We start from the raw sequence: 24,657 nt of genomic DNA on the forward strand, positions 1-24,657 counted from the left end.
AAATGGGAAAATAATAAACGATAAAATTTGTATTTGGAAGCAGTTATAAAAAATATTATATTTCATTTAGATTTGTCTAGGTTTAGACCATTAAAATAGTTCTTATGCACGCAATCGATTTACATAATATGTATAGTATATCATATTCATTGCGTTATCTTCGTTAGTTTCATTGAAATTGTTTGTATAGCACACGCTAAAAATAGTTTAATGTTAATTCTGTATATAATTGGCACTTAACTCATTTTAAATACATAAAAATATAAAATATAGTACACAAAACATCTTTAAAAATATGCAAAGGTTAGTTTGGATAAAAGTATCAGGGTATATATCAATAAATAAATCACGTTCATTCTAAATTGCCAAATGAAAACAACACACACGCGCCATTGCACATAAATTAATGGTTCAGTACGAATAAGTTGCAACCTCGTTTCCATCTTTCCATCCGTCTCCATCATCTCATCATTATCATCATCATCATCACTTATCTTATCATCAACCCTACAATCGATCACGCAAAACTGTGGCAAGTGGAGGTTGCAGGTTGGGCGGAGGACTAGGAGCCGATGTGAGGGAATGTTGAGCATATATCTAGAACACTTATAAATCAACGACATCCTCCTTGGTGTAGGGCGAGTCTCTAAACATGCGTCTGCTCGCCATGCTCTGCTGCAGTTCTTCAACTAATGTCTCCTGCGGGAAAGTGGAAGAGTGTGTCCATTATTAGTCGGTTCGCTTACACAGGATGTCAACAGGCATACACAAACAATATGGAAAACAGGCAACATGCGGCGTACTAGGTGGTAGACACAACTTAACGACTACACACTAAGCGACAAAGGCGGATGTTAGACGCACAGGATGAGCACCGAAATCAACGAAGCATCGTGGCCACCAATTTTGAGCAGTGATCAATGCAAGCTGTCCCAATGCAAATGCAGCTTCGTCCTCGCAGTTCAAACCTCGAAAAGCGTGGAGATCTCCTTGCCGGCGATCCGCTTCACGCCGCCGCTCTCCGCGCAACTCCCGGACTTGGCCCCCAACTGCCCGTTACGCATGCTCAGGATCTCATTGCTGATCAGACTGGCACAGGCCTTGGCATGCTGCTTCTCGTGGCTGCTTGAGGAGGTGTTGGTGCTGGTGCTGGTGCTGCTGTGCTCTGTGATGGTCTCCGTGCTGCCACTGTTGCTCGTCGAGCTCACGATCCTCGATCGCGTCTGGCTCTGGTTTAATACTATCGTCGAGGTCGTGATGGAGGTTGTGGATGAGCTTACTGACCCACCCACCCCGTTGGAGGTGGAGCCCGTGGAGGAGGTGCTCGTGCGGGCACTGGCCGCGTTTAGCAGCGTTCTGGGCATAACAGGCGGCTTGAGGGGGAGTTCTTTACAAGTAGGGAGTGCAAGAAATCAATCAAAATATGAAAATAAATAAGATACAAAACATACGAAAATCAAAAGGGGTTGCATAGCTACAACTAACAGGGGAGCTAAGTACTTGGACAAGCAGATACAAGTGAGCATGCAGAGAATTTAGCTTACCCATTCTATTGAGTCCCGCTGCTAGTTCCCGCACAGACTTCTTCTCGAGGGCGGCTCCTGAAAGAAAGTTGAACTCTTAGAAACAAGTGGGTACAGTTACGTTTGTTTTTAAGTAATTACCTGGTGTGATGCCCACAATGCTGCCACCGCCACCCGCTGATAAGGCTATTCCCGGCGAGATGCCCACGATGGAGCCACCGCAGCTCGTTCCAAAGGTCACTACCTCGACGTCATCTAAAAGTAAAGGATGTGTGATAGTACTCAACCCTCGTTTTTCCCACTTGCTCCACCCACCTTCTTCTAGTTTGTCCGGCGTGGTCTTGCTGGAATCGGCATTTCCATTGCCTGTGACAAGCTCTCCACTTGCCTTGGGCTCACTGCCCACCACGGACCAAGGACGCGGTTTCTGCAGGACAATAGGCGTTCGCAGGATGCCATTTCCCGTCTTCACAATTACGCTACCCTCGCCTGTGGCATGGGTTTTGATCGAATCGCTGCTGGGCGAACGCGTCTTGTCCTCGCGTGCAGTTGCCTTCAGAAGATTAGAGCTGGTCTCCTCAGTGCCGCCGGCAGTGCCCGAGCCAGGTCCGCCCTCTGTTCGCATCTTGACCAGCGGTGATTTGCGTCCCACCAGCGGCGAATACTTCTCCAGGTTGTCTGTGGACCGGGAGCGGGTTGCCCATGAGGCGCCTACGATTGTTTTGATTTAAATGAAAACTTAGAACCCATCGCAATGCCCACATAAGCTACACGTACTCTTAAGCAAGGGTGACTGGCGCTCCAGCTTAATTGGTCGACGCTCCTCCAGAATGGGCGTGGTCTCCTCGGAGGTCATGTGTCCGTTGCCGTCGCGGCTCATCGTGGGACTGTCCACGAAGGACAGCGAGCTGCACTCCTCCGACGTGGGCGAAACAAGGGGAGTCAGAGTCGTGGGCGTTACCGATCCGGGCCGGAAGAAGTGCTCCAGACCCTCGCCGATCTCCCGGCTGCCCCCGGCGCACTCGGCACTGACCAACGGCCGGGTGGGTGCACGCGTCTTGGCCCGCTTCGGCCGCCCCTTCACCAGGTGCTGCAGCTGGAACGAGGCGCTGGGCAGCTCGGTGATGGAGTCGCAGCACTCATCCACTCCACCGTCGTCCATGGCCGCAATGCTGTCGGTCATGTTGGTGGCTCCCGCCAATGCGGCGGCGCCAGTAGCTGCGCGGGCGGACAACTGGGAACTGGAGCGGTGCGAGGAGGGCGACTCCAGGAGGTCGGGGAAGTGGCCTAGGCTGAGATTCTCCACCACGGACTGGGGACGCACCTTTTTGGCCAGGCTGCGCCGCTTGGTGGGCAGATGCGGAGTTGCCTATTGGGGAGGTAGTATCAGGATTAGCATGGATATGTCTAAATGGATGTGTTATGTGATGCTTATGAGGCTTTAAAGTGTGTGTGAAATAATGAAGATTGTTTTTGGTTCTTTCGGGGGTTACAATAGATTCTACAAATCAAAACGGTCACAGAAAAAGAAAGTCTACAGAAACGAGCAGTCTACAGATGGATAAAGATAAAGATAGGATTTTTGAGTGGCCTTTCCCAAAACAGTGGTCAAAATTAGCAGGGAATTCCTGTGCAATTTCAAAACCACTGCCCCAGAAAAGTCACTATAGACTGATAGATAGACTTAAGAACAAGACAAAAACTACTTACAAGGTTGAGATATTCCAATTTCTTTTTGTGTTTGTTTGGGTTTTGAAATGCAATTATGTAAATGAGTTGGAGACAAGGTTTAATTATAGTATGTATAGAGAACGAGTACGAGTACGAGTATTTGCGATTTGGTACAATTGATTTTGTTTCGTTTTCGGTTTTGATTGATGGTCATGATGATGATGATGATCAGATCAGGGCAGGAAGACACGAGAAAAATAATGAGCATGAGCATTTGGTGTACACATTTAAGTAATTTATTAATGAGATACAATGTGTGTGTGTGTTGGAAAGCATAATGTGATGCATGTGGGGCTTTCTTTTATTTGCATGTGACAACTACATCGGAATGGGTGTTGAGTTTTACACATGAATGTACTAAGCATATGTATGTATGTGGTGGCGGGTATTTGGATGACTGTGGGGTAAATGTGGATGTGAATGATATATCTTTCCGACACTTGGCACTCTACTGTTCGCATATACTCATTAATATATGATGTGGCTATGGACTAATATTTGGCTGATTGCGGAGGAGTCTATTGCATCCACTTGGGTAGCGAGAGATTTTCAACACTTACAGTGGGCGATTCCAAGCCCAGTTTGGGCAATATCGAGCCTCGTCCGCCCGGGCGTATGATCAAGCCATCCGCATCCTAAACAAAAAAAGGGAGAAGGTGTACTCGTTAGTGTCCAGGTCCACTCTAAATAGTTGTTTGATTCGGCAACTCCCCAAATTGGGTGAACTTTTTGTAATCGAATGTGCTGGCTGATAAGCAGAGCCGAACCAGCAGCACCGCCGATCACAATACCAACTGCCTCAATTTTTGGGGTCGAAGCGAAAGTAAGACTCGGCCGAGAGGCTTAGGGCCATGACATCACATTTGTCATTAGCTGGGCTGATAAGGCCACCCACTCGACCGATCGCCCCCGCATCGAATAAGCTACCGCACTTACATGGCTGGAGCGACTGCGCACGATGTCCGGTGTCTGCGGTTCGTCCAGCAGCACCGATGGCGACTCTGCGATGCCCATGCCACGGCGATAGCGAGTCAGGGCCTCCAGCACCTCGTCTGTGGCGCGATCCGAGATGGCGGCGGCCAGGGATTGTTCGATCTCGCTGAGGAAGGACAATAGATGAAAGCATGTTAGTTGGCAATAAACATAAGCCCTAACTACAACTACTTTTTATTAGAAACATCCTCAGATTCCGGCCCTGTAACCAGCTCCTCCGGTGGCTCCTCATCGGGACACTCTCTATAGGCTGGACTAGTGCCTGAAGCCTTGGAATTCTGACCACCGAAGCAGCAGCACAAAGTGCTCATTAGACCCATTTCCTTTGATAGCTGGAGGCGAACTAAAGGGATGTGAGCTGGTCCCAGCCAATAAACACAGATAAACCAATTTTTGGAGCAAGCCGTAATAACAGTGTTTGACTCCGAAATCCCGTCCACAGTGGAAATGCATTCAGCTGTTTCTGGTTTTTCGAGTGCTGTTTTTAATCTTATCTAAGCGTCGGCTCTCTCACCAATGTGTATATGGGAATACCAAAACAAACAGAATTTTTCGAACGTTTATAGGAAAAGAGCGTAAGGAGCGAAAAGAGCGTAAAGTGCGAAAAGAGCGCTTTGAGAGCTCCACACAAAGCTTGTTTTGGAAAAAGAGTGCGCCGAAAAACTCAGCAATCAAGTGTTTATTTCGGCTCTCTTTTCTTGCTCCTCATTCATGGCAATGTGCGAATTCTATTGCGAATTGCCAGAAATAACATAGCAAGTGTTAGGAATTACTCAGAATTTTTAAGCTTAACTAAATGGGTTTGTCTACATTTCGAAGTTCTAATATCATTCTGTTTAGTTCGAATTTACTGTACATTTCCTTATCTCAGCTACTCTATATACTATATACTATACTATACTATATATGTATTATAATCTATTTTTAACATTTTTCTAATCGTTTGGCCAATACTCATGGAATATGGTAAACAAGTGGCTTTCTCTCCTAACTTTTTTCTCATTTCAGTCATAAGTTTGCAACGCAGTTAAAGCATAGAGTATACATGTTATTAATTAGCATCACTAGGAGAATCGATCTAGACATGTCTGTTTCTTTTTTTCTATTGCAGGTAGTATATACATATGTATGTAAGTCGGAACGGTCCTGATCGGACAACTATGTCTATCAATAGCTCCCATAGGAACAATTGAAGAAACAATTTTAAAACATATCTTTTCGGTTTTTTAATTATAGGATTTTTTTCCATATATAGTAATAGTTTTAAGCTTTATTGTTTTTAAAGATATTTATGGAATATTTAATTTTTGTAACACCTGCTAATTTTGCTTCCTCACTGGTTTTGTTAAATCTTAGTAAAGCTAGAAATGCTTTAAATAAACCTTGTTTTTATTCCAGTTACCCGTGAAGTTAAAGTGTTTTTGTAAAAGCATGTTTATTTACTTATTTGTCCTTTAGCCACTCTCCCTGCAAATAATATTCCCTTGCTCAAAACTTACCAGACTTTGTTCATAATCTCGCTGCCGGCGTTGTTGAGTAGGCAGATCTGGAGAAACTCCTCGGGCACCACCAGACGCTCGCCGAGTCCCTTGCGAAGATCCTGCACTACGATCTGGTTGCCCAGCGTCTTGGGGCACTGCTCGATGCCAGTGCGCATCATCGTCTCCAGCGTCTCCTCCAGATAGCTCTTGATCGTGTAGCCCAGTTCGCTGGCCACGCGGGTCAGCTTCATCTCGATGGGATGGCTGTCGTTGCGAACGGCCTCCTGCAGCTTGGGCATCAGCTGCTTGCAGTTCTCGGCGTCGGAAATCAGTCGCTGCACCGCCGACGCGGAATCGCTGCCGCCCTTGGCCAGCGAAATAGTGTCCTGTGTCTCGGCCACCAGCTTGTCCACGAGCTGGTGCGTGGAGGAGAGCAAGAAGCCATGCTGCAGCCGGAACCCCTGGCCAGTGGCCCGCTTCAATCCGTTGCAGTTGCGCTGCAGCAGCTCCTGCATCTTCCGCATCACCGCATCCGTCTTCTCCGGATGGCTCTTCAGGTGCGGAGCGATGTCAAACACGGGAAAGGGAATGGTGCGCATGCTGTGGTTGTGCTCCAGCGCGTAAACGATATCCGCATAGCCCTGCAGCGTCACGCCGTTCTTGTCCATGTAAATGGTGCGCAGCCGGTTGTTGATCTGCAGAGCTTTGGCCAGCAACCGAGCGCCCACGTCGCCCATGAAGTTGCCACTGATGTCCAGCTTCTGGAGGCTCTGGTTGCTGCCCAGTGCGTTGATGAAGTCGTGCAGGTCGTGCTTCAGCTTGTTCTCCGACAGCACCAGCTCGGCCAGCGGGAAGTCGTCCTTTTGGATGAGGTTCACCAGAGCATCCATGACGGGCGGAATGTGCTTCGGCTTCATGCCCGTAAGGCTGCGCGTCAGGTGGAGCGTCCGGATCGAGGGGTTCTTCGATATGGCCGTCAGCACGGGAGCCAGCTCAGCATCCAGATCTGGAAAATTTGTAGAGATTAGTACTAATGTTTTGACCAATGGTGATCATTATTTAGCAGTTCTGCTTACTGTTATCACTGATGTCCAGGCTCTGCAGCACACGCACTCCATGGATGCAGGACTCGAGCACGTGGGCACCTTGGGCGCCCAGCGTATTGCTACTGAGATCCAGGTAAAGCCCCGCCGTGGACTCGTTACAGGCCAGACCAAGCAGCAGGTTCTTCAGCGCCTCCATGGGTAGTTTACAGCCGGCGATGTTGAGGTGCTTCAGGCTGAAGGTGCTGGTGAAGAACTGCTTGAACGAGGGCGGTATCTCCTTGCCCTTTTTGGTGCTGAACGAGTTGTGCGAGACGTTCAGGTGGGCCAAATGCGTGGCACAGCCGCGCAACAGAGCGCCAAACAACTGGAAAGCAAATAAAGCAGGGATTAGCACATAGGTTGACCTATCAAAAACTGTCGTCTTCATACGTTTTCCAGCGTAATGTCAGTCGAGGCCAGGTCCAAGTGCTCCAGCACATTGGGTTGAGCCAGGAAATTGTGCAGATTCTGCAAAAAATATGTATTAATTTGAAAACAATATAGATTTGGATTTAGTTCAAAGTACTTACGGTTATATCATCTTTGAGACTATTACCACTTAGGTCTAGATACGTGAGCGAGTTCGAAATACTTTGATTGAGCGTCAGGGAGTGCGACATCTGGTTGACTCCCTTCGAAGTGAGGCCGCAGTGGGCCAAGGCCAGTTTGCACAGGCCCTTGGACACCTTGGCAATGGGCCCGGCCAGATGAATGGCACCTGAACCAGAAAAGACACCGCATATTAATAGCAGACAAGCAAACTCTTGAGTAACCCAAAAACAACGACTGTAGAATGAATGAAAAGCATGATCGTAAGACAATTCGAATACTTAAAGTTTCATTGATCCAATTGTTTAATTTTGTTCACACAGAGAGCAGAATGTTCAAGGCGAGAATGAAGAAAAAGTATGGGAACTCCTTATCGAATGAGTTGAGACCTGTGTGGCCATTGTCGATGAAAAGAGTAGAAATGGACCATTGATCTGGACCATCTGAACAAATTGGTGTTGGTGGCTCGACAATGGTCACACAAGCCGGCAAATTAAGTTGCAAACTTAGGGAAATAAGCAGTAAGGTAACGGCAATATGGCAGTAACACAACAACAATGCAATGGCTAAGTTTTGTTTAGATGGCTGTGGTGCTATGGTGTCTATTGGTAGCTGCAAACCTTGTACAATCTTTCCAAATAGGGCGCACAATGAACTTGCTCCTACACAAATCGCAAATGAAAATGGCAAACCAACAACGACAACACATATATAGTCGGTGGGGAAGAGAAACGATAGCAGAGAGGTAGACAAGAACTGGATTAATTGGATTACACGAGGCGGTCTCGATTGCAATTCGATGGCAGTTGTGGGACAGCGTTGTCAGCAGGGGCAGGGCAGTTGATTGCCATCCAGGGATTTGAGTACGCACCTTTATCCTCAATTATATTGTGGCTCAGATCGATGGTACGAATGGCGGGATTGCTATTCGATATCACAGATAGCGATAACTTGTTTAGGAAATCCCATCTGCAACAAGAATAAGAGTAAGGATTAACTACAATGACCCACATTTCACCCCTGAATGTACTTTGTACTTACCTCAAGCCCAATGCCTCCAGATGCAGCTCCTCCAGCCACATCGATCGCTTAAGCACGTGCAGGATGCGTTCCAGGGTCTCGTGTGACAACCGCATGTGGGCTGCCTTCAGGCCACGAAAAAACGTGTTGTATTCCAGCGCCGAAACGATGGCCATCAAGTCTCTAATGGGAGTAATCAAGTACATTGGATTTACATTATTTAGAAGAGCTTATTATGACAAACTCACTTTGGCTCCAGGTGGTCAAAGTCGCGCAGGTTGAGCACTCGCGTGTCGTGGGACAGGTAGATGGTGTCCACATCCCAGGCCACCTCCTCGCGGTACGGAACGCCATGGAAATCGCACATGCAGGCGTACTGGGCACTGAATCCCCCACAAGGGCCCACATTTCGCGGATCGGAGGGTCGAAATTCCTCGGAGAATATGGTCTCCCGCTCCGGCGGCTGTATATCGATCTGGAGAAAAAAGGGAAAGACGAAAACAGTTCACTGACCTGATGCAAAAAACGTTTACAAAGTTTTAAGAGTTCGCTTAAAGGTCTCAAGACCTCTTCGCCTTTGTTGTGTTGCTCAAGTTGACCAACTTGGAGAACAATGCAACTTTTCGGACTGCCAGCTAAACTTCTCGAGAGCAGCTCCTCCCTTCCTTTCCTCTTATGCTCAACAATCTGCTTAAACTTAATCTCGCATTTAACACTTGCCTAATGCGAATTTTAATGGGTTCATTTTAAGGCGTCAACCCGATGACGCCCGAGTCGCGTGCCCTGCGGCAATTATCCCTGCCATGTAGCTTCAATTGTTGCTGCCACTTCCCAGTCGAATTGCTAGATAAAAGTCGCAAAACAACAACAATGGGTTGGGTGAACCATAGTTCCATTATAGTCGTGGGTGCCTCTCGTGGGCGGATCTCGGGCGATTTGCATAAACACATCGAGCATAATTTACGACAAACTCGGGCCAGGAGCATTAAAAATGCATTGAATTACTAACCCCAACTTGCGCAGATGACGACGTTTATGTACTTACGGCCTAATTGAACAGGGGGAGGGGTTGGCATGCTGACACAGTGGGTGAGATGCCACTTATGTACATGTCCCCAAGTACCCACGACAGACACACACACACATTGCTCACTAAATATTTAATTAAACATTAATTAAAGCCAGCAGTGAGTCAGTGGGCAAGCAGCGGTCGATACCGCACCACTCAACGATACCCAACGGGTTAAAGTGATGGGTCATAATTTTAATTTGCAGAAGAAATAAGCATATAAACATTTACTTTGTCGAAAGCTTTACTATTTTTTCCAATGAGTACGCAAAAAACGAGATTTACGTAGACTATAGAAAATTCCTGATCGTTCCTATGGCATCTATATGATATAGCTCTTCGATTGGTAAGGTTTTTTTTTAACGTGATCAGTGTACATAACATACAGTACAAAAAAAATCGATTTTTATTTTACACCTTGCGAAACGTATGGTCAGCAATATGAGGCTCTAGATACTATAAAAACATAATTTAACGAAACAAACATATTCTTATCCACATTAAAAAAAAAAAGATAGAACGCTATAGTCGAGTTTCCCGACTATTAAATACACATTACTCAACCAATAAACTTCAAGCTAAGTATTCCAACTACAAAACAAACGAAGTTTAGGTCGCACCATCTGTCGAACTGCATAGACAACACTAAAAGCTAAGTGCGTGCAGCACACCACCCCCCGCTTGCAGTTCTTTCGTTTTGTCTCTCTACTGCAGTGCTTACCGGCAAGCAGCGGCCGAACAGCGGCGGAGTACCGGCAGAGCGGCATAAAACCCAATAACTTTTGTGTCTACCGATAGATATGACCGAAACACACACATGTCTCAAAGTGACAAAACATACATATATATTTACACACGACAAACCGCAATAGTAAGAACTACTAAAATTTGTATGCCAAGTCCCAAATTTCTACGTTGTATAGTTTCCGAGATCTCGACGTTCATACAGACGGACATGTCTAGATCGACTTGGCAATTGATGCTGATACAATATACCCTTTTACTCTACGAGTAACGGGTATAAACCCGAAAATCGAACAATTTTGATCTTATCGTTTCAATGGCAGCGCCGTTTTCAAACTTGATCTGCATAAACATTACAAGTCTATAGCTTTTAAGCTGAGCTCGCAAACTGAATAGAAACAGACAGACAGCCGAATATAGCTATATCATCTTGTCTGTTTATGTACACTGATCAAGCATATATATAAATACTTTATATGGTCGGTGTCTCTTTAAAATTGTAATCAATTTTTAATAACCCTCTGCAAGGGTATAAGAATAAAAATACATGTATAAATTTGATTTAATTCATTGGTGAATACTGCTGGCATCTGTCAAATTCAACTTCTTATCTGACTTACTTATATTAAAGGGAATAATTATATAAATCTATATTTTCCTAAGAAAACTTCAAGTATAACAAAAATCATCATTCTTCAACTTTAACTAATTCACTGAAATCCCGATGATAGCCCTTCAATAGACGCTTAGACGGTACTTACCTTTCGGATAATGTATTTTAGAGGAACTGTTGGAAATATCTGCTTGATGGCCGAGGCGAGATCGGTCAGAATGACATCAGCGTTCTGCAGAATGAACACAACCGAAATGGAGATAATTACATATGGAACATTACAAATAATAACCAGTAAGTCGTTTTGCCTTACCGAGCTGAAATTGCCCGCATCGCCGGTGGTGACAAACGAGTATGGCCGATCGCTGGTGACAATGGAGAAATGGCTTGACTTCTTGCTCTCGACTCCCACAATGTCCAGGTAGTGGAAATGGCATTCGATCTGGGGGAAATAAGTATGTAATTAGTTATTGCGACACATGCTATGTGCAACAAACTCACCTTCGTGGGCACTTTGGCACTGAGCAAATAGACCCTCACAGGGGTAAAGACCTGCAAAAGGAGAGGAGGTGCGAAACATGAGTGAAAAGTGTTGTAATTGGCAAAGAAAACACAGGCTAGACATGCGTGCCAACACGCTTGTCTGGAACTTCAAGGGGATGGGGCAGATGGAGACCATTCATCAGGCTGTTAGTGAAGTGTAACTCCGTTATCACAAGAATAGGAGACTTAAAACTCAATTTGGCCGGCCTTTGTCTAGTCAAAATTGATTGAGAAAAGTTTGCTGCTACTAATGGCAAATCAAAGTGCGCCAAATAATTAATTTAGCTTCTCAAATGCAGAGTCCAACAGCAAATGGAGCTAGCAAATGGGAGGTGGAAGAGTTGGCCCCCACCGACTTTCGTAATTGGACACTTTGTCTCAGCCACCTTGTAAGCCGCTTGCACAAATCAATTTTTCAGCTGTGTGCGCTCTCTAAGCGGCCGTACAAGTGGCCAGGTACAGAATTAGCATAGCCCGACCCCCAGGAGAAAAAGTCGTGTCCCATCGCCACTAAGTATGCTATAAAATATCAATTTCGGTTCTGGTTTCAGGTGCAAATCGGTTACCCCCTTGTAATGTGAAAGAGCTTTAGCTGAGTTTGCAGCTTAATAGACAAGTACGTCTGTTTAATGCTTGTGCACTCGCTTTCACTTTGCTTCTAAAAGCTAATATTTTCCTAAAATTAGAATAACGGGTTGAAACTAAAACAGATTATTTTAACTAATAGCAAATAGGAAAAGTGGCTATTTGCCCAAATGCCAGCCAAATTTGTTGTACTTTAAAGTTGAATAAAAATGTAAAAAATCGACCTTAAATTTAAATGGGATAACGTTACAAACGTGTGTTTATAATACCTTAATTCTAACATGAAAACAAGTTTAGAAAAATGAAAAGCTTAACAATAAAAATGTTAATAATCTATAGTAAAAACCTCTTTGATCTTAAATGTTTTCCAGAACTTGGGAAGTTAGATAGTTTTAAATAATACCACTAGCTGCAATCATGTTAGTTTAAGTATGTTTTTGATCTTAAGCTACATATTTTCTTATTAAGAACCTTCTCAAAAGTCTAACTCGACCCACATTATTACAAAGCTCGCGAGCCGTGGCTGTAGATATTCATTACTTAAATGGCACTTCAGGCGAAACGGTAGCCTCCTTCGAATTTAAGGCAATTAGACTGGGGGATGCAATTTCAAAGCCAAATTGGACCACAGACTGCCTGCAGATGCGGCAATTTGAATCTGTGCCGCTGACAGACAGTCGGCGACTGCCGGCCGTCAGCAGATCTGGAGTCCAAGAGATCTGAAGTAGCTGGCAGCAGGCCGAAAGCCAGGCCAATTAGCCAACTTCGGGGGGGGATTCACTTACCAGAACACGGTTCTCCGTCTTGTCGCCTTTCGTCTCCAACTTGACCATATACTTGACGAGTATCTTTGTGTGGCGACCCAGAATGGATTTGACGCTTTCTGCAAAGAGATAATCGAGAGGAGCTTGAGAATCGGAACGGGAACGAAGATCGCTTGGAGACAGAACGGAAATGCAATTAAAAGCTATAGTGGCAGTTGCGTTCGCCGCTGAATTAGTCACATCCGAGGTCGGCACAAGTCGCTCTCGAAAACTGCGTCTTACGATAACAAAGGCACTCAAAAACAAAGGTTTAAATACTAAGTTCAACTGGCATTAATCATTTATTTATAATGTTTTGTAGCAATAGGCTTAAAATATAATTTAGTCATTGCAAAGCTATTTACAAACTAATTTGTTTTCATTTAATTCTTATCAGATAAAATTTAATAAGCGTTCAAATAGTTTAAGTCGTTTTTCTCCCTGTGCACAGCTGCATACATTATACAGAAATCTATATGTATGAATGTTGTGCATGCCAAACTCGAGTATTATATCACTGCCCGGCAGTAAAACGAATTGATTCAAACGTATTCAAACGACTCACGTAGAGGAGGCAATTTTCAGGCGATAACACCCTTGATGCTTCCGCCCCTTAACCTCCCACCGGCTAAACCCCGATTCCCCGATCCATAGCGACAGCTACTTAGCATATAACCCAACAGCACACGATACCCTCTTTTCTTTGGAAACACACGCCAGCGATGACGAATTATTTAGAGGGAGATATGTGTTTATAAGGCAAAATGGGAAGGTTGGGCGGGGGAAGTTCGCTTTATGGTGACATTATTATGTCATGCTTCGGGCATGTCGGATTCCCAAGCACCTCCAACATAAAGCCGAGAGTTATGACTCCCCGTCTGAGCATGCCACCACAATGGAATGAGAAAGGAGCAGGAGCTCCAGGAACAGCAAGCAAGTGCCAAAGGGGAAATGGAATTGAAATGTCGAAAATTCTGAATGCCAGCAAGGTTAGCATGCATAACTGCCACTCCCTCTTTTCCCTGATGCTCCGCACAAAAAGCTCATGTCGGTACCCTACAAGAGGGTATACCAAACTGCTGCGAAAGTAAATAACCGTCTTTAGTAAAAGCCTATATCTGCTCCACTAGCCCTATCCATAAGATCAGTAAGCTACAAGATATTTGCAACATACAGACTAGTTCGTTAACGAAATAAAATGGAATCACTTAAAACTAATTAAACTGAAACATATTAAATTTAAAATGTATGTTAAAGATAAAAAAACCTATAATAATATATTATTTTAAGAAATCTTAGAGTTTTAAAACACTAGAAAATATTATGGAAATTATTAGGAACTCTAAAAGGAAAAACATTAAACACGCGCTGTTTTTAATGGAAAAATGTTCAAACCAAAAAAGAACAAGCTAATGAATCACAACATAGAAGTTCTCGTGCAATCGCTGAAATACTTCGAGAGTGAAAAGCTAGACGGGGAAATACGCCCATTAGCCTGACAATGGATTTGCATAAAGTGGGCCATAAACAGAGCTGCGGGACACTCTCGATCCTGACCACACTCAAGTGGCGAACACCCAAAGTGGGACCAAAATAAATAAAGTCACAGTTTGTCTTTATGGCCCACCACAATAGACCGCGGGCTGAGAGGAGTGGGTGACTATGATAATGAGTGCCAATTGCGCGTTATGGCCAAAATAAATTGTTAAGACGGTTCGGCACGCACGATACACACACGCACACCCTGGGCTGAGTGATAAAAATCAAGCGAGCATAATCACCAACAGCTCACTGATTCTCTCTTAATTATAGAGCTCAAGCGCGTCGAAATGTGAACGAACTTGGGCAGAGAAAACGCCACCAGTGATGGGTTTCGGTGCCACCATGTCAATATAGTGCGGAAGAAGCCACTCACAACCACCCAAAAGGAAATTACCGAAGTTTCCACGCGCTTCCGAAAGTGTTAGCTTTACTTGTTATCTGATTACAAAGTCCACGGTATAAGTGCCCAATCCCAATTTCCTCCTGATATAAGGAAACAATCCACACACAAATGAGGTCAGAGTCATGTTATAAAGAAGAAAATCATAAATATTATTCCAGGAAAAATTTGTGGATCATAATTTAAAGCACTAAGATAAATATTATGGAATTGCTGCAATTTAAGTTACTTGAAGCCAAAATAGTGTTCTTTTGTGTCTTAATCAAAGCATTTAATCGTTTATTACAATACATTTTTCGATTACAATGCCAAAGCCAGTCATAGTTTTAAAAAAAAACCCGCGTTATAAGGGTCACAATTACAAATTACGAGGTTTGCTGACAAGTCAGCAGAAAAAGAGTTGCTATCGAGGTGAAAGAGATGGCGAAAAGTGAAAACATTGAACTCTGACGAGGGCGTGGATGTTTACCTGTGTAGCAATACACCTGAGCTTGATGTTTGCGATTGGCTTGGGTCATAATTTGTCTGCCATTTGGGGGCTGCATCGGGTTGCAGCCAAACTTCTTTGGCCATGACTACCTGTCTGCACCGGACATTGTCAGCTCGTTTCTGTCGCGTCTCCATTTCCTACTGAAGGAAATTCCACTTTAATTGGCTTTTGTGGTTATTTCGCTCAGTGGCTACGATTAGATCGCTAAATTACTTCTCAAAATGAAGAAGTACACTTGTGAAAAATATTCTAAATTTGGTGTATTATCCTATTATAAGAATTATTATTAGTTCATTTTCTGTAATGAACAAATATGCATTTCCAAATCAGATAAACACTTGTTTTAAATAAAATAAAATCTGAATTGGTTGAAAATAACTTTAATGTTTAAATCTATTTAATTGATCGTAAATGACAAAAACTAAGTAACAACTACATTAAAATTTGAAAATCGACGTTTTGGCCTGCGGGTTCAAAGAACTGATTCTCGAAAAGTTAGTCAAAAAGTTTCCACTCGGCTGGGAACCTGCAGGCGGCAGGCGGCAGGCGGCAGGCGGAGGCATTGACAACAATCTAAGCTGTCATAAAAGCCAACGAGTGTGACCCAATTCAGCACTTTTTCCACTTTTTTCACATTTTGCAGCTGGAAAGCTCAGCACAATGCTAGAGATTACACGAGTTCAAAATACTCCGCTGCCAGATACATTGGGTATTTGTATCTGCGAGTGCGGGCGGGCGAACGTCGTTTGCGATGTGTTGGTGCATGTGTCAGCTGTCCACAGCGCCTTTTTAACACCGTGTTTGTAGTTCGTGCTTTGTAGTGTCTGTAGTTCGCATTGTTTGCAGCAAAGTGTACACTTTCCGTTCGCTGCAGGTTCTAACGGACGTCATCGTTGCCTGTGCAAATACAAAGGCTGTCAAAACTAGTCGGCAAACAAATAAATAGGACCACCGAAGTGGACAGAGAGCCATTTCGCAGTTTGACAGCAATCGACCTGGGGCGCAGAGAATGACAGTTTTATGACAGTGATAAAGGCGCTTACACAGAATATTCCGAAATTTTCCCGAAATTCAATTAATATTTTTAAAGGCGAATTGGATTTACCCTTTGACACATTTACAAGTCCGATCGCAACTAGCCCAAAGCCCAGTTGCTATTTAACTAGACCTATTTATTCCATAACAAGTTTTGCGGCTTGTAAAAATTGTTCACACCTTCTCTAGTTCCATTTTAATCATTTTAAAACCAGTGACTTTTCACTAGTTGTGTATCTAAATGTTTAACATTACCTATCTCATTTTCCATTGAAAAGAATCTCACATGTTTTTAATATTTTAAGCTATACCATTGAATAAATTACCTTGATAAAAATTAAGTAAAATATGCAGATACATAACTCAAAAACGTATTTATACAATTTAACAGTTTCTTAACATTAGTTGTTAACAGAAAATGGAACTTTTATCCGTAAGATGAAACTCTTGAACTAATTATTTAGTGAAGAAATTATATATTTTTTAAGAAAGTCAAAATTATCAAATGAGTTTCAAGTCCCGAATTTATTTAAAAAAAAAACTTTTAAGTAAGAGTAAAATCTCAAAAAGTTCTCTAAACGACTGTCAATTGGACTAGAATTACGGCAAACTCAACTTTGGTAAGTCGCTCTGCAGTAATAACTCAAATATGAGTACAACAATAACCCTCAGCTAACGGCAAACGCTTAAATGCCTTTTTCTTTTGAAGAAGAAATCAAAGACAACAATGGCAAGGCCTCTGCCTCGGTTGACGTCGCTGCCGTCGCACAAAAGAAAGTTTAACGAAGATTTTTATTTTCGTTTTTCTTTGCTTTGCTTAAAAGTTGCGATTACTTTACGTTATGTTAATTATATTTGCACAATGGAGCAGACAGCCATAAAAAACGTAAACGGGGGAGGGTGAACAGTGGCTGCATTTAATCAACGATAACAAAAAATGCAAATTACAAACTTTTGCAACTTACAAGAGGAACCAAGCTGAATTCAGGTCACTTCCCGGGAAAATGCTGCAATCGAAATGTATTGGCTCCTTTCAGATAAAGTAAACAAATAAATAAGTCTCAATTTATTGCCTCTGAGTCACAATTGTTGATATAATTGTGTTTAACACGTTGTGACGCACTCTTGTGGGCGTGGCAAATTGTGAGTTTAATTCGCTTGACCTCAAAACGCAATTTATTGTGCGAATTTTCGTCCGGAGTAATAGAAAGCGACAGGTTCAGGTTCTCCTACGACTCGAGAGCTCTCTCCCCATCTCTCTCTCTCTCTCGCTCGGCCCGAAAAAAAGTGGGCCAAAAGCAGCTGGCCAAAAGCGGAGGAGGAAGGGGGATTTCAGTCAGGTCAGGGATGCGAGCGGCGTCATTAACGTCATTTCTTGGGTGACACAATTTCACCAAACACCAGAGGTGCAGAAAGAGAGGGGTACAAAGCTGTCGAAAGAGAGGCTTATACGCCTAGTGAACGAGAGGGGAGATATTCGCATTTGGCTATTGGAAAATGGAGCACGTGAGCGTGTTTCGGCTTTTGTGAATTCTGCGTGCGTTCGTACGTTCATTCTTTCTTTTTTATCATTTTTTTAATGGCTTTTTGAGATGTGGCCAAACTAGTTTCCCCAAATCAGGTGAAAAAATGTGTATGCGCCACTAATGAGCCTCGAGGATAAATCAGAGCATCTCGAAAAGCGAGAGTGAAATGGCGGCACAGAACATTTTTAGGTCACTGGAAATAAAAACAGAAGCTGGGCACTGGAGAGGATTGAATATGTATGGTATGTACGACAATTAAATTTGCTAGCTAATTGCAAACAATTTTCCACTATGCTGCATGGCAAATGGCCAGCACTTAATTGCTGGCATAAATTATCGACCGGCGCATTGATATACACTGGATATGCTCTCTATAAGTGGGTCAACTAGAGGTCAGCAATGGCATCGGCTTTTGTAAAACCTATAAATTGGGGCAATCGTCCAAAAGCTTTTGTCTCGAACTTTTGAAATTTCGTATAACATTTGAATCGTTTTACAAGTCGCACTTTGGTCTGGGAATTTTCTCACACACATCTCCGAGGGGCAATCAATTTTATTGCGTCCACTTTGGGAAGGTCAAACGATTTGAATCTGCATATACAAATTTGCGCCACAGGCATAATAGCTATAGTGAACCCTCTTTATATTCAGGTTAATGGAAGTATGGCTTTTTTGGTTATATAAGGATGTAAATAGATTGGATCAGGTGTTGAAATCCATCTTCTGTTGACCTAGAACCATTTATTTAGTTACTGCCTTAAAGCAAATTTGAATATATTTACAAAATTTTGCATAGCCTTATTAACGGTGCAGAAAATTTAACATGCTTATAAGCAATTGTAAATTAATTTTGGATTTTAAAAGTTTAAATATTTACGTAATACAGTTTATCTGTTAATTTTATTAAGAACATTGCTTAAGAAGTTTATTTGAGAAAAGGGATTTTTATATTACTAAAGTCTCATGTTAATTCCATTTATTCGTAATAAAAACAGCAAATAAGTGTTGTACCACACATTTTAAAGTAAGTTGCCAGTTGCCATGCCCGTTTCGGAATTCTCTCAACAATTTAATGATTTGCACCCCACTCCAAGTCATCAAAATATTTCCATTTATGGTTTAAGTAGATCACGAGGAAGTCTCACTACGCACACTCATTTCATTTGTTTATTTGCCTTATTGCATATTTAGTGCGTGCTTGTGGGGGATTGCAAAACAACGGTGGGGGCCTTCGGGGCTTTACAATGTACTCGTACGGAGAATTGTCTTCTGGATGAGTAAATGCAGTCGAACCGTTTGAGATAAGCCTTTGAAGGAAGGCAAAGCAAACAAGTAAACAAACAAAGAGAGTTGGCCGCAACAGCCAGAACAACAACAGCGACGAGAAACCATCAATAAACTTTCAACAAGTCAATTTCCGTTGAGCAAGGTGTGGTCAGAGGAGTGGGCCCACGGGGGGAGTACGACCACATTATGAAGTGTGAAATGGTCTGAGCAATCACACCTGACTAAAAATCCAAAACCAGAGATCGATCGCCGCCAGCCAGTGCTGTCGGCTTTTCAAAAGGGAACACAAATCTGCCATAAGCAGAGCGGTTAGGTCAACAAAAATAAGCTAACCTAACAAAAGGGATAAATATGTTACAAATAATATTTGCAGTCGTTGTCGGTAAATGTCAGTTTATTACATTAAATATTTGCATTTAAATAGACTTGACGATTTTTAAAAATAAGTCTTAATAAAAATTAGGATTATCTTGAACTCAAGTTCATGTACAACTTTTAACTTTAGTCACAACCTTAAATTCTTGTTTCCGATTTTTTTTAGCTTTTAAATTTTTTTTAGTTTTATAGACTTAGGAGATGAAAAGGTTTTTTATGAAAGTAAGTAGTGAAAAAGATTTAAAGGATGGTAAAATACATTTTTTGGTTATCTTCTAGTAGTAAATGTTTGTAACAAATTCGAAAAGAATTTTTTGTCAGAACATTGCCAGATATATAGCTAAAACGCCAACTCTGACTACCAGAAGTTGGGGAGTGGTGCAGCGTATGGCCGCATGACGCACTCGGTTAACAGATGAAATTGTAGCACCACCCATTTCAGTCCCACCGATCCGAGGTGATCTTCTATTGCTCACCTGTGTCGCGATTCTGCTTGACCAAGTCGCGTATCTGCAGCTCGATGATGCGCCGCAGATACTGGTCAATGTGACTCATCATCTCAGACGTGTACATTTTACCCACTGGAGCACTAGCGGTGCACAATAATACTGACACAATCGTAATTACACTTATCGGGCAACGAAGTGATGATATATTTATATATTTATATGCTTATAAGTCGGAAGGCGGGCGTCGCGTTCCTAGCGGATTTGCAAGCCAGGCAATTAGCCTTGGTAGTCCGCTGCCAATTTTGAAAGACAGGCCAGGCCCCGAGCACGGCGATTTCAGAACTGAGCGCTGATAGCCACGATCGTCTTATCAGCCAATAGCCTAGCTATCAGAAGTGAGAGAGCGTTGGAATTTGAGCAAAACGAAAAAAAAACAATAACTAAAGAATACACTGATAGCTTTACAGGGTGATTCTTGTGTTAACTATTTCTATATAAAGAAAACGGTTGTCAAATATTCTTTATAACACAAATTTTATATAATATAGTCGCCTGCATTTGGGCCATTTCGGAGATAAAATTTAACAGATAATGTATGTTTATCGATTTTTGTGGTGCAGAAGGATAAAAACATAAGAAAACCATCAAATCAGACCACTATATCCTATAAAAAGTTTTCCTAAAAATAACAGTTTTTTTTAGTAAAACTGAATACAAATCCGTTTGCGTTATATCAAATAGTTTTTCTTTTCTATTCTATTCCTAATTCTTGATTTTTTATTGAATAAAGTGTTGTGCATAACACTACTTAAGATTTTCGATCCGTGGTTTACTTGTCAACTAACTTCATAGTTACTAGACTTTTTTTTTAGAAGTACAAGTGGTTTAAGAACCAAGCAAACTAAGATATAATGTTAGGACTTGAGAACGCAAATGACTACTTCGTTAAAATATGTACTTATGTTGGATTTAATCTTGATAAATATTTCGAATATGCAAAACACCCATGAGTTTAATAATATTATTTTCTTAAAACTCAAATTTCCACCGTTCATAGTTTTTTTTTTGCATAAGATTTCAAATCTAGTCATTACATTAATTTTGCATAATTTTATTTAAAATGAAAAAATTCTTTCATTAATGAACAGGTAAAAGAAAATAACAGAAAAAATTATTGCATGTCTAAATTTTATAAGAACCAAAATTCTTTAAATTGTATGTATCAACCTTCATCAATTTTACCATTTTCTGGTAAAGTTGCATTCGTATCAGTTAATATATATAAAGTTTCGTCTAAGTTGATTCGTAGATACAAATATTTACCATACACCCTAAACATAAATTTATTGTATGGAATTTTTTAAGCTTTCGGTGTTTTATGTACCAATCTTATCGTATTTTCGTATCAGAAAGGGATTTTGTCTATGTTCCCCGTAAGACTAATGGTAACCGACGGTCGATGATTTGTGTGAACCATTGCTGGCGACAGGTGTCCAAACATTAAAAGTTAAATTAAATAAACTAGAAATGAAGTCGAGCCAAACGACAACAAGAGAGGTGGGACCGAATTGCCGATCGCGCCCATTTATAATTGCCCAGTTGGATTTCGGGTGCAGCCACCGCCTCCGAGCGGATTCGAGTTTATTTTGGACAGCCAACTGGATCCGGAGCATCATAAATAAAATTGTCAATGCTGAATCTGGAGCGGGTGCTCCAGATTCCGTCGGATTCCCATGCAGTTACAGCTGCCGTAGACATTAAAATGTTAAATAAATAATGGGCATTGGGGCGATTATGCAAGTCCCCGCCCAATTAATCAGAGTACGTTAATTGGCAGACGGGAAGTGTTCTGAAGTAGAAATAGTTAAAACAAGAGGTTTGGAATGGGTGGCTATGCAGACGGATAGCACAAACAAACCAGGTAGTGAGCAAACAAACAACAAAGGTGTCAACGCCCACACCTGGGAACAGGAGTCGCGAACGGAACTCACGGAGCTCAGAGCTCGGAGCAGCAGGCAGGAACTGGACTGGTGGAAAAGCTGCTGTCACTGCACTCAAATTAAATTACTCATCACTCCGACGAGTTGGGGTTAAATTCCTCGGGACAGCTACTGTGGGTCGGCCTAGGCAGTATAGGATTGTGTATAAACAAAAAATATGTAGTTAAGTCGAACATAGTCAGTCACAGTTGTCTTAAAACTTGCAAATAGTCCCTTTTTGGCATTTGACATCTCAAAAATATTTAGAAAAGTTTCGAATTGGTTAAAGCCCCTATTTAAAGATGTAAATAAATTCTACAACTTTGATGTAGATTATGTTCTTTTTTCAAACAATACTGTTGAAAATTAACTTTTAAGGTGGTAGATGATAAATCGTTTTCTCAATTTGGTTGTATTTTTTTGTAAACCTATCTTTACATCTAAGACAATATAATTTTGTTTGATTTTTTTTTATTATTATTTTTACATTTTTTTAAGTTGATGGGCCTGTTTTTTTTTATGTTAGCAATAATATATTAATATACAAAATCCGACCTTTAAAAAATTTTCTTATTTTAAATTTTTTTGATTGAATTTTCATTTAATACTGCGCTCTAAACAAAGTAAGTGGAGCAGTAACTCTTTCCGTGCTTCCCCCCAAATCGGAACCATTGTTGATGGGCTAGGGGGCCAGACACCTGTCATGGGGCATTACGCGGTCTACATGCCTGCGCTGAGTGATTCGCCTTTTGTCAGATCGGTTTTCACGCACCGCGGAGATGCCAACGGGACACGCTTAAACCGATTTCCGTAGGAACCAGAACTTTAATTGGTAACCATGTGGCTTGTTTATGGGGAAATAATGCTGCAATTGAACAATGAGTTTGTTTGTTGACATTGCTCCACCATTCACTGATATCAATATCGAGCTTTAAATGTCATTTATATGGAAAGCCTCGCTGGCTCACTGTTGTTTACCGAATGTACATACATATGTACTTGCTTATTATTTTTATTTTATATTATCGCTCATGGTCTGGTGGGGCTTACACTTTCTGACTTTGTGTTTCCTTTCGGCTTAACTAAATATCACGGAATACACAGACGAACTTTCGCGTCAGTCCCCAATTACATTGCGAAAAGTTTAGTTAGTAATTTTAGTTAATTTTAATTTCAATTTGAGTCACTTTTAATGAAAATAATCATTAATCGATTTTAATTTGTAAGTAAATGAGGCTGAATTTTAGAAATTGTTGTTTTTATATTTTAATTATTTAGCAATTTTGGATTAGGATTTTGTGTTTTATATGATAGATTTCATCAAAGAACATTTTGACTTACAAATGTTTGGATGTTTTTGAAAACTCCCTCAAGTGCTTTCAAAACTGTGGGTGGGTGGGGAGTGGATTCCCCAGCGGGTGGGTGGCAGTGTCACAGTGTTCGTGTGGGTGTATTTGGGGTGTCGCATTGAAGAAAACGGAAGCCGGCGGCCCAAACAGAAAAGAAAAGAACGAAAACAAAACGTCTACGTTTTGGAGGGGATGCATCTGCATTTGTTTTTGTTCATGCGTTTTCCAAAACAAAGAACGGTGATAGGGGGAGGGGCGGGCAGAGAAAGGAGACGAGAGAGAGTGGAAGAAAGGGGAGAGAGCGCGCATTACTCACCGTTGAGGTCCTTGGTTAATTGCGAGCGCGTCGACATTTTGTCTTCCGAAATGCAAAATTCTGCGGCGAAAGCTGGGTGAAAATGAAGTCAAACAGGAATAACCAGGAAAAGGGCCAACCAAATTGGCTCAGAGCGGCTGTTTTCGTTGTTGTCGTTGTTGCTGCTGGTTATGGTGGTAGTTCGATTTCAATCCTGACACGCCTTGCAGCCCGAAACTGGATTCTTGAGCTGCTCCCGCACTAAAAATCGACCGTCGGGCATTCCGCCTTTTTGCCCATTTTCTTCGTTTCGACCTTTTTAATTTTTTGGCAAACTCTTTAATTTTTTGCGATTTTGATTCACTTCAATTGCACACACACGCAGGATTTTCGTTTCGGTTTTTCACGCGTTTTCCACCCTCGTCGCGGGTCGGAAAACGAAAAATTCACTGAACCCGCCGCCGCACAGACAGCAGTTGGATTTTCCTCCGACACTATGGCTTTAATATTGCTGTTTTATTTGTGAATTAAGCACTTTTCCACTGAATTCGCCAGCATATTTGTGTATATTCGCTTATCGTTTCACTTTTCTCTCAACATTTGGATTTTGTGTATTCGGGGAGTCAAATACAAAATTGTGAGAGAAAAGCAGTTCGGACCGGCGCGCTTTTAATTTATAACTAACTAATTACGGCAAAGCGAAGTTAGACTGCGAATTTTGTTTAAAAATTAATAAACATACGATCCGCAACCTGCCAGTTTCAGTTTCAGTTTTGACTCAGTGTGGCCAAAGTTTTAAATGGACCTATACTCCTCTATGTGGCGTTTTTAGTTAACAGCAGGGATTTTTAGCATTCAGAGTTAACAGTGAAGTATTCTTTCACAGTAAACGGTTTAGATTGACAAATTGGCTATTTTGTAGCCAAATTTGGTTATTATCAAAGGTACTTATGTGTAATTTACAGAGCATTTTCATTTTGACTATGTTTAACAAGTTTTTAGACAAATAATTTATTGGCAGTTTTTTTTAAAATAATATTTTGAATAACTTTTTTCCCGATTGGGGCTTAGGCACCACGAAGCTGAAGGTAGATATACTCAGCTTTTTTGTAAAATAAAATATTACTCAATGTAATATTCTTTGACTGAATCCTAAAAAATTATTGACATTTTTTTTTAAATTTTTGCTAT

At 41.9% G+C, this 24,657-nt stretch overlaps 1 protein-coding gene across 11 annotated transcripts; it reads right to left on the bottom strand.

Moving 5' to 3' along the window:
- Positions 1–26: 26 nt before the first annotated feature.
- LOC108149617 (F-actin-uncapping protein LRRC16A) lies at positions 27–24,255 on the bottom strand. 11 transcript variants are annotated; one of them, XR_001774636.2, is made up of 22 exons: positions 19,871–20,169; positions 12,722–12,819; positions 11,310–11,360; positions 11,122–11,250; positions 10,957–11,040; positions 8,631–8,857; positions 8,404–8,565; positions 8,234–8,331; positions 7,983–8,024; positions 7,344–7,531; positions 7,204–7,281; positions 6,805–7,138; positions 5,747–6,734; positions 4,191–4,353; positions 3,815–3,889; positions 3,234–3,254; positions 2,301–2,892; positions 1,839–2,234; positions 1,665–1,778; positions 1,545–1,601; positions 865–1,387; positions 27–699 (listed from the first exon to the last, which is right to left on the bottom strand). XR_001774636.2 is itself a non-coding variant. In XM_017277335.2 (22 exons), exons 1-22 carry the CDS (start codon positions 23,522–23,524, stop codon positions 607–609), a joined length of 4,446 nt encoding a protein of 1,481 aa, XP_017132824.2. In that variant the 5' UTR covers positions 23,525–24,255; the 3' UTR covers positions 27–606. The 11 variants fall into 11 exon arrangements, 9 of the variants coding, with proteins under 9 accessions (XP_017132824.2, XP_017132821.2, XP_017132826.2 ...); XM_017277335.2 differs by lacking the exon at positions 19,871–20,169 and adding an exon at positions 23,488–24,255 and having other exon boundaries at positions 969–1,387; XM_017277332.2 differs by having other exon boundaries at positions 969–1,387.
- Positions 24,256–24,657: the final 402 nt, after the last annotated feature.

The sequence above is a fragment of the Drosophila elegans genome, unplaced genomic scaffold (genome assembly GCF_018152505.1).
Source record: "Drosophila elegans isolate 14027-0461.03 unplaced genomic scaffold, ASM1815250v1 contig_133, whole genome shotgun sequence".
Classification (NCBI taxonomy): domain Eukaryota; kingdom Metazoa; phylum Arthropoda; class Insecta; order Diptera; family Drosophilidae; genus Drosophila; species Drosophila elegans.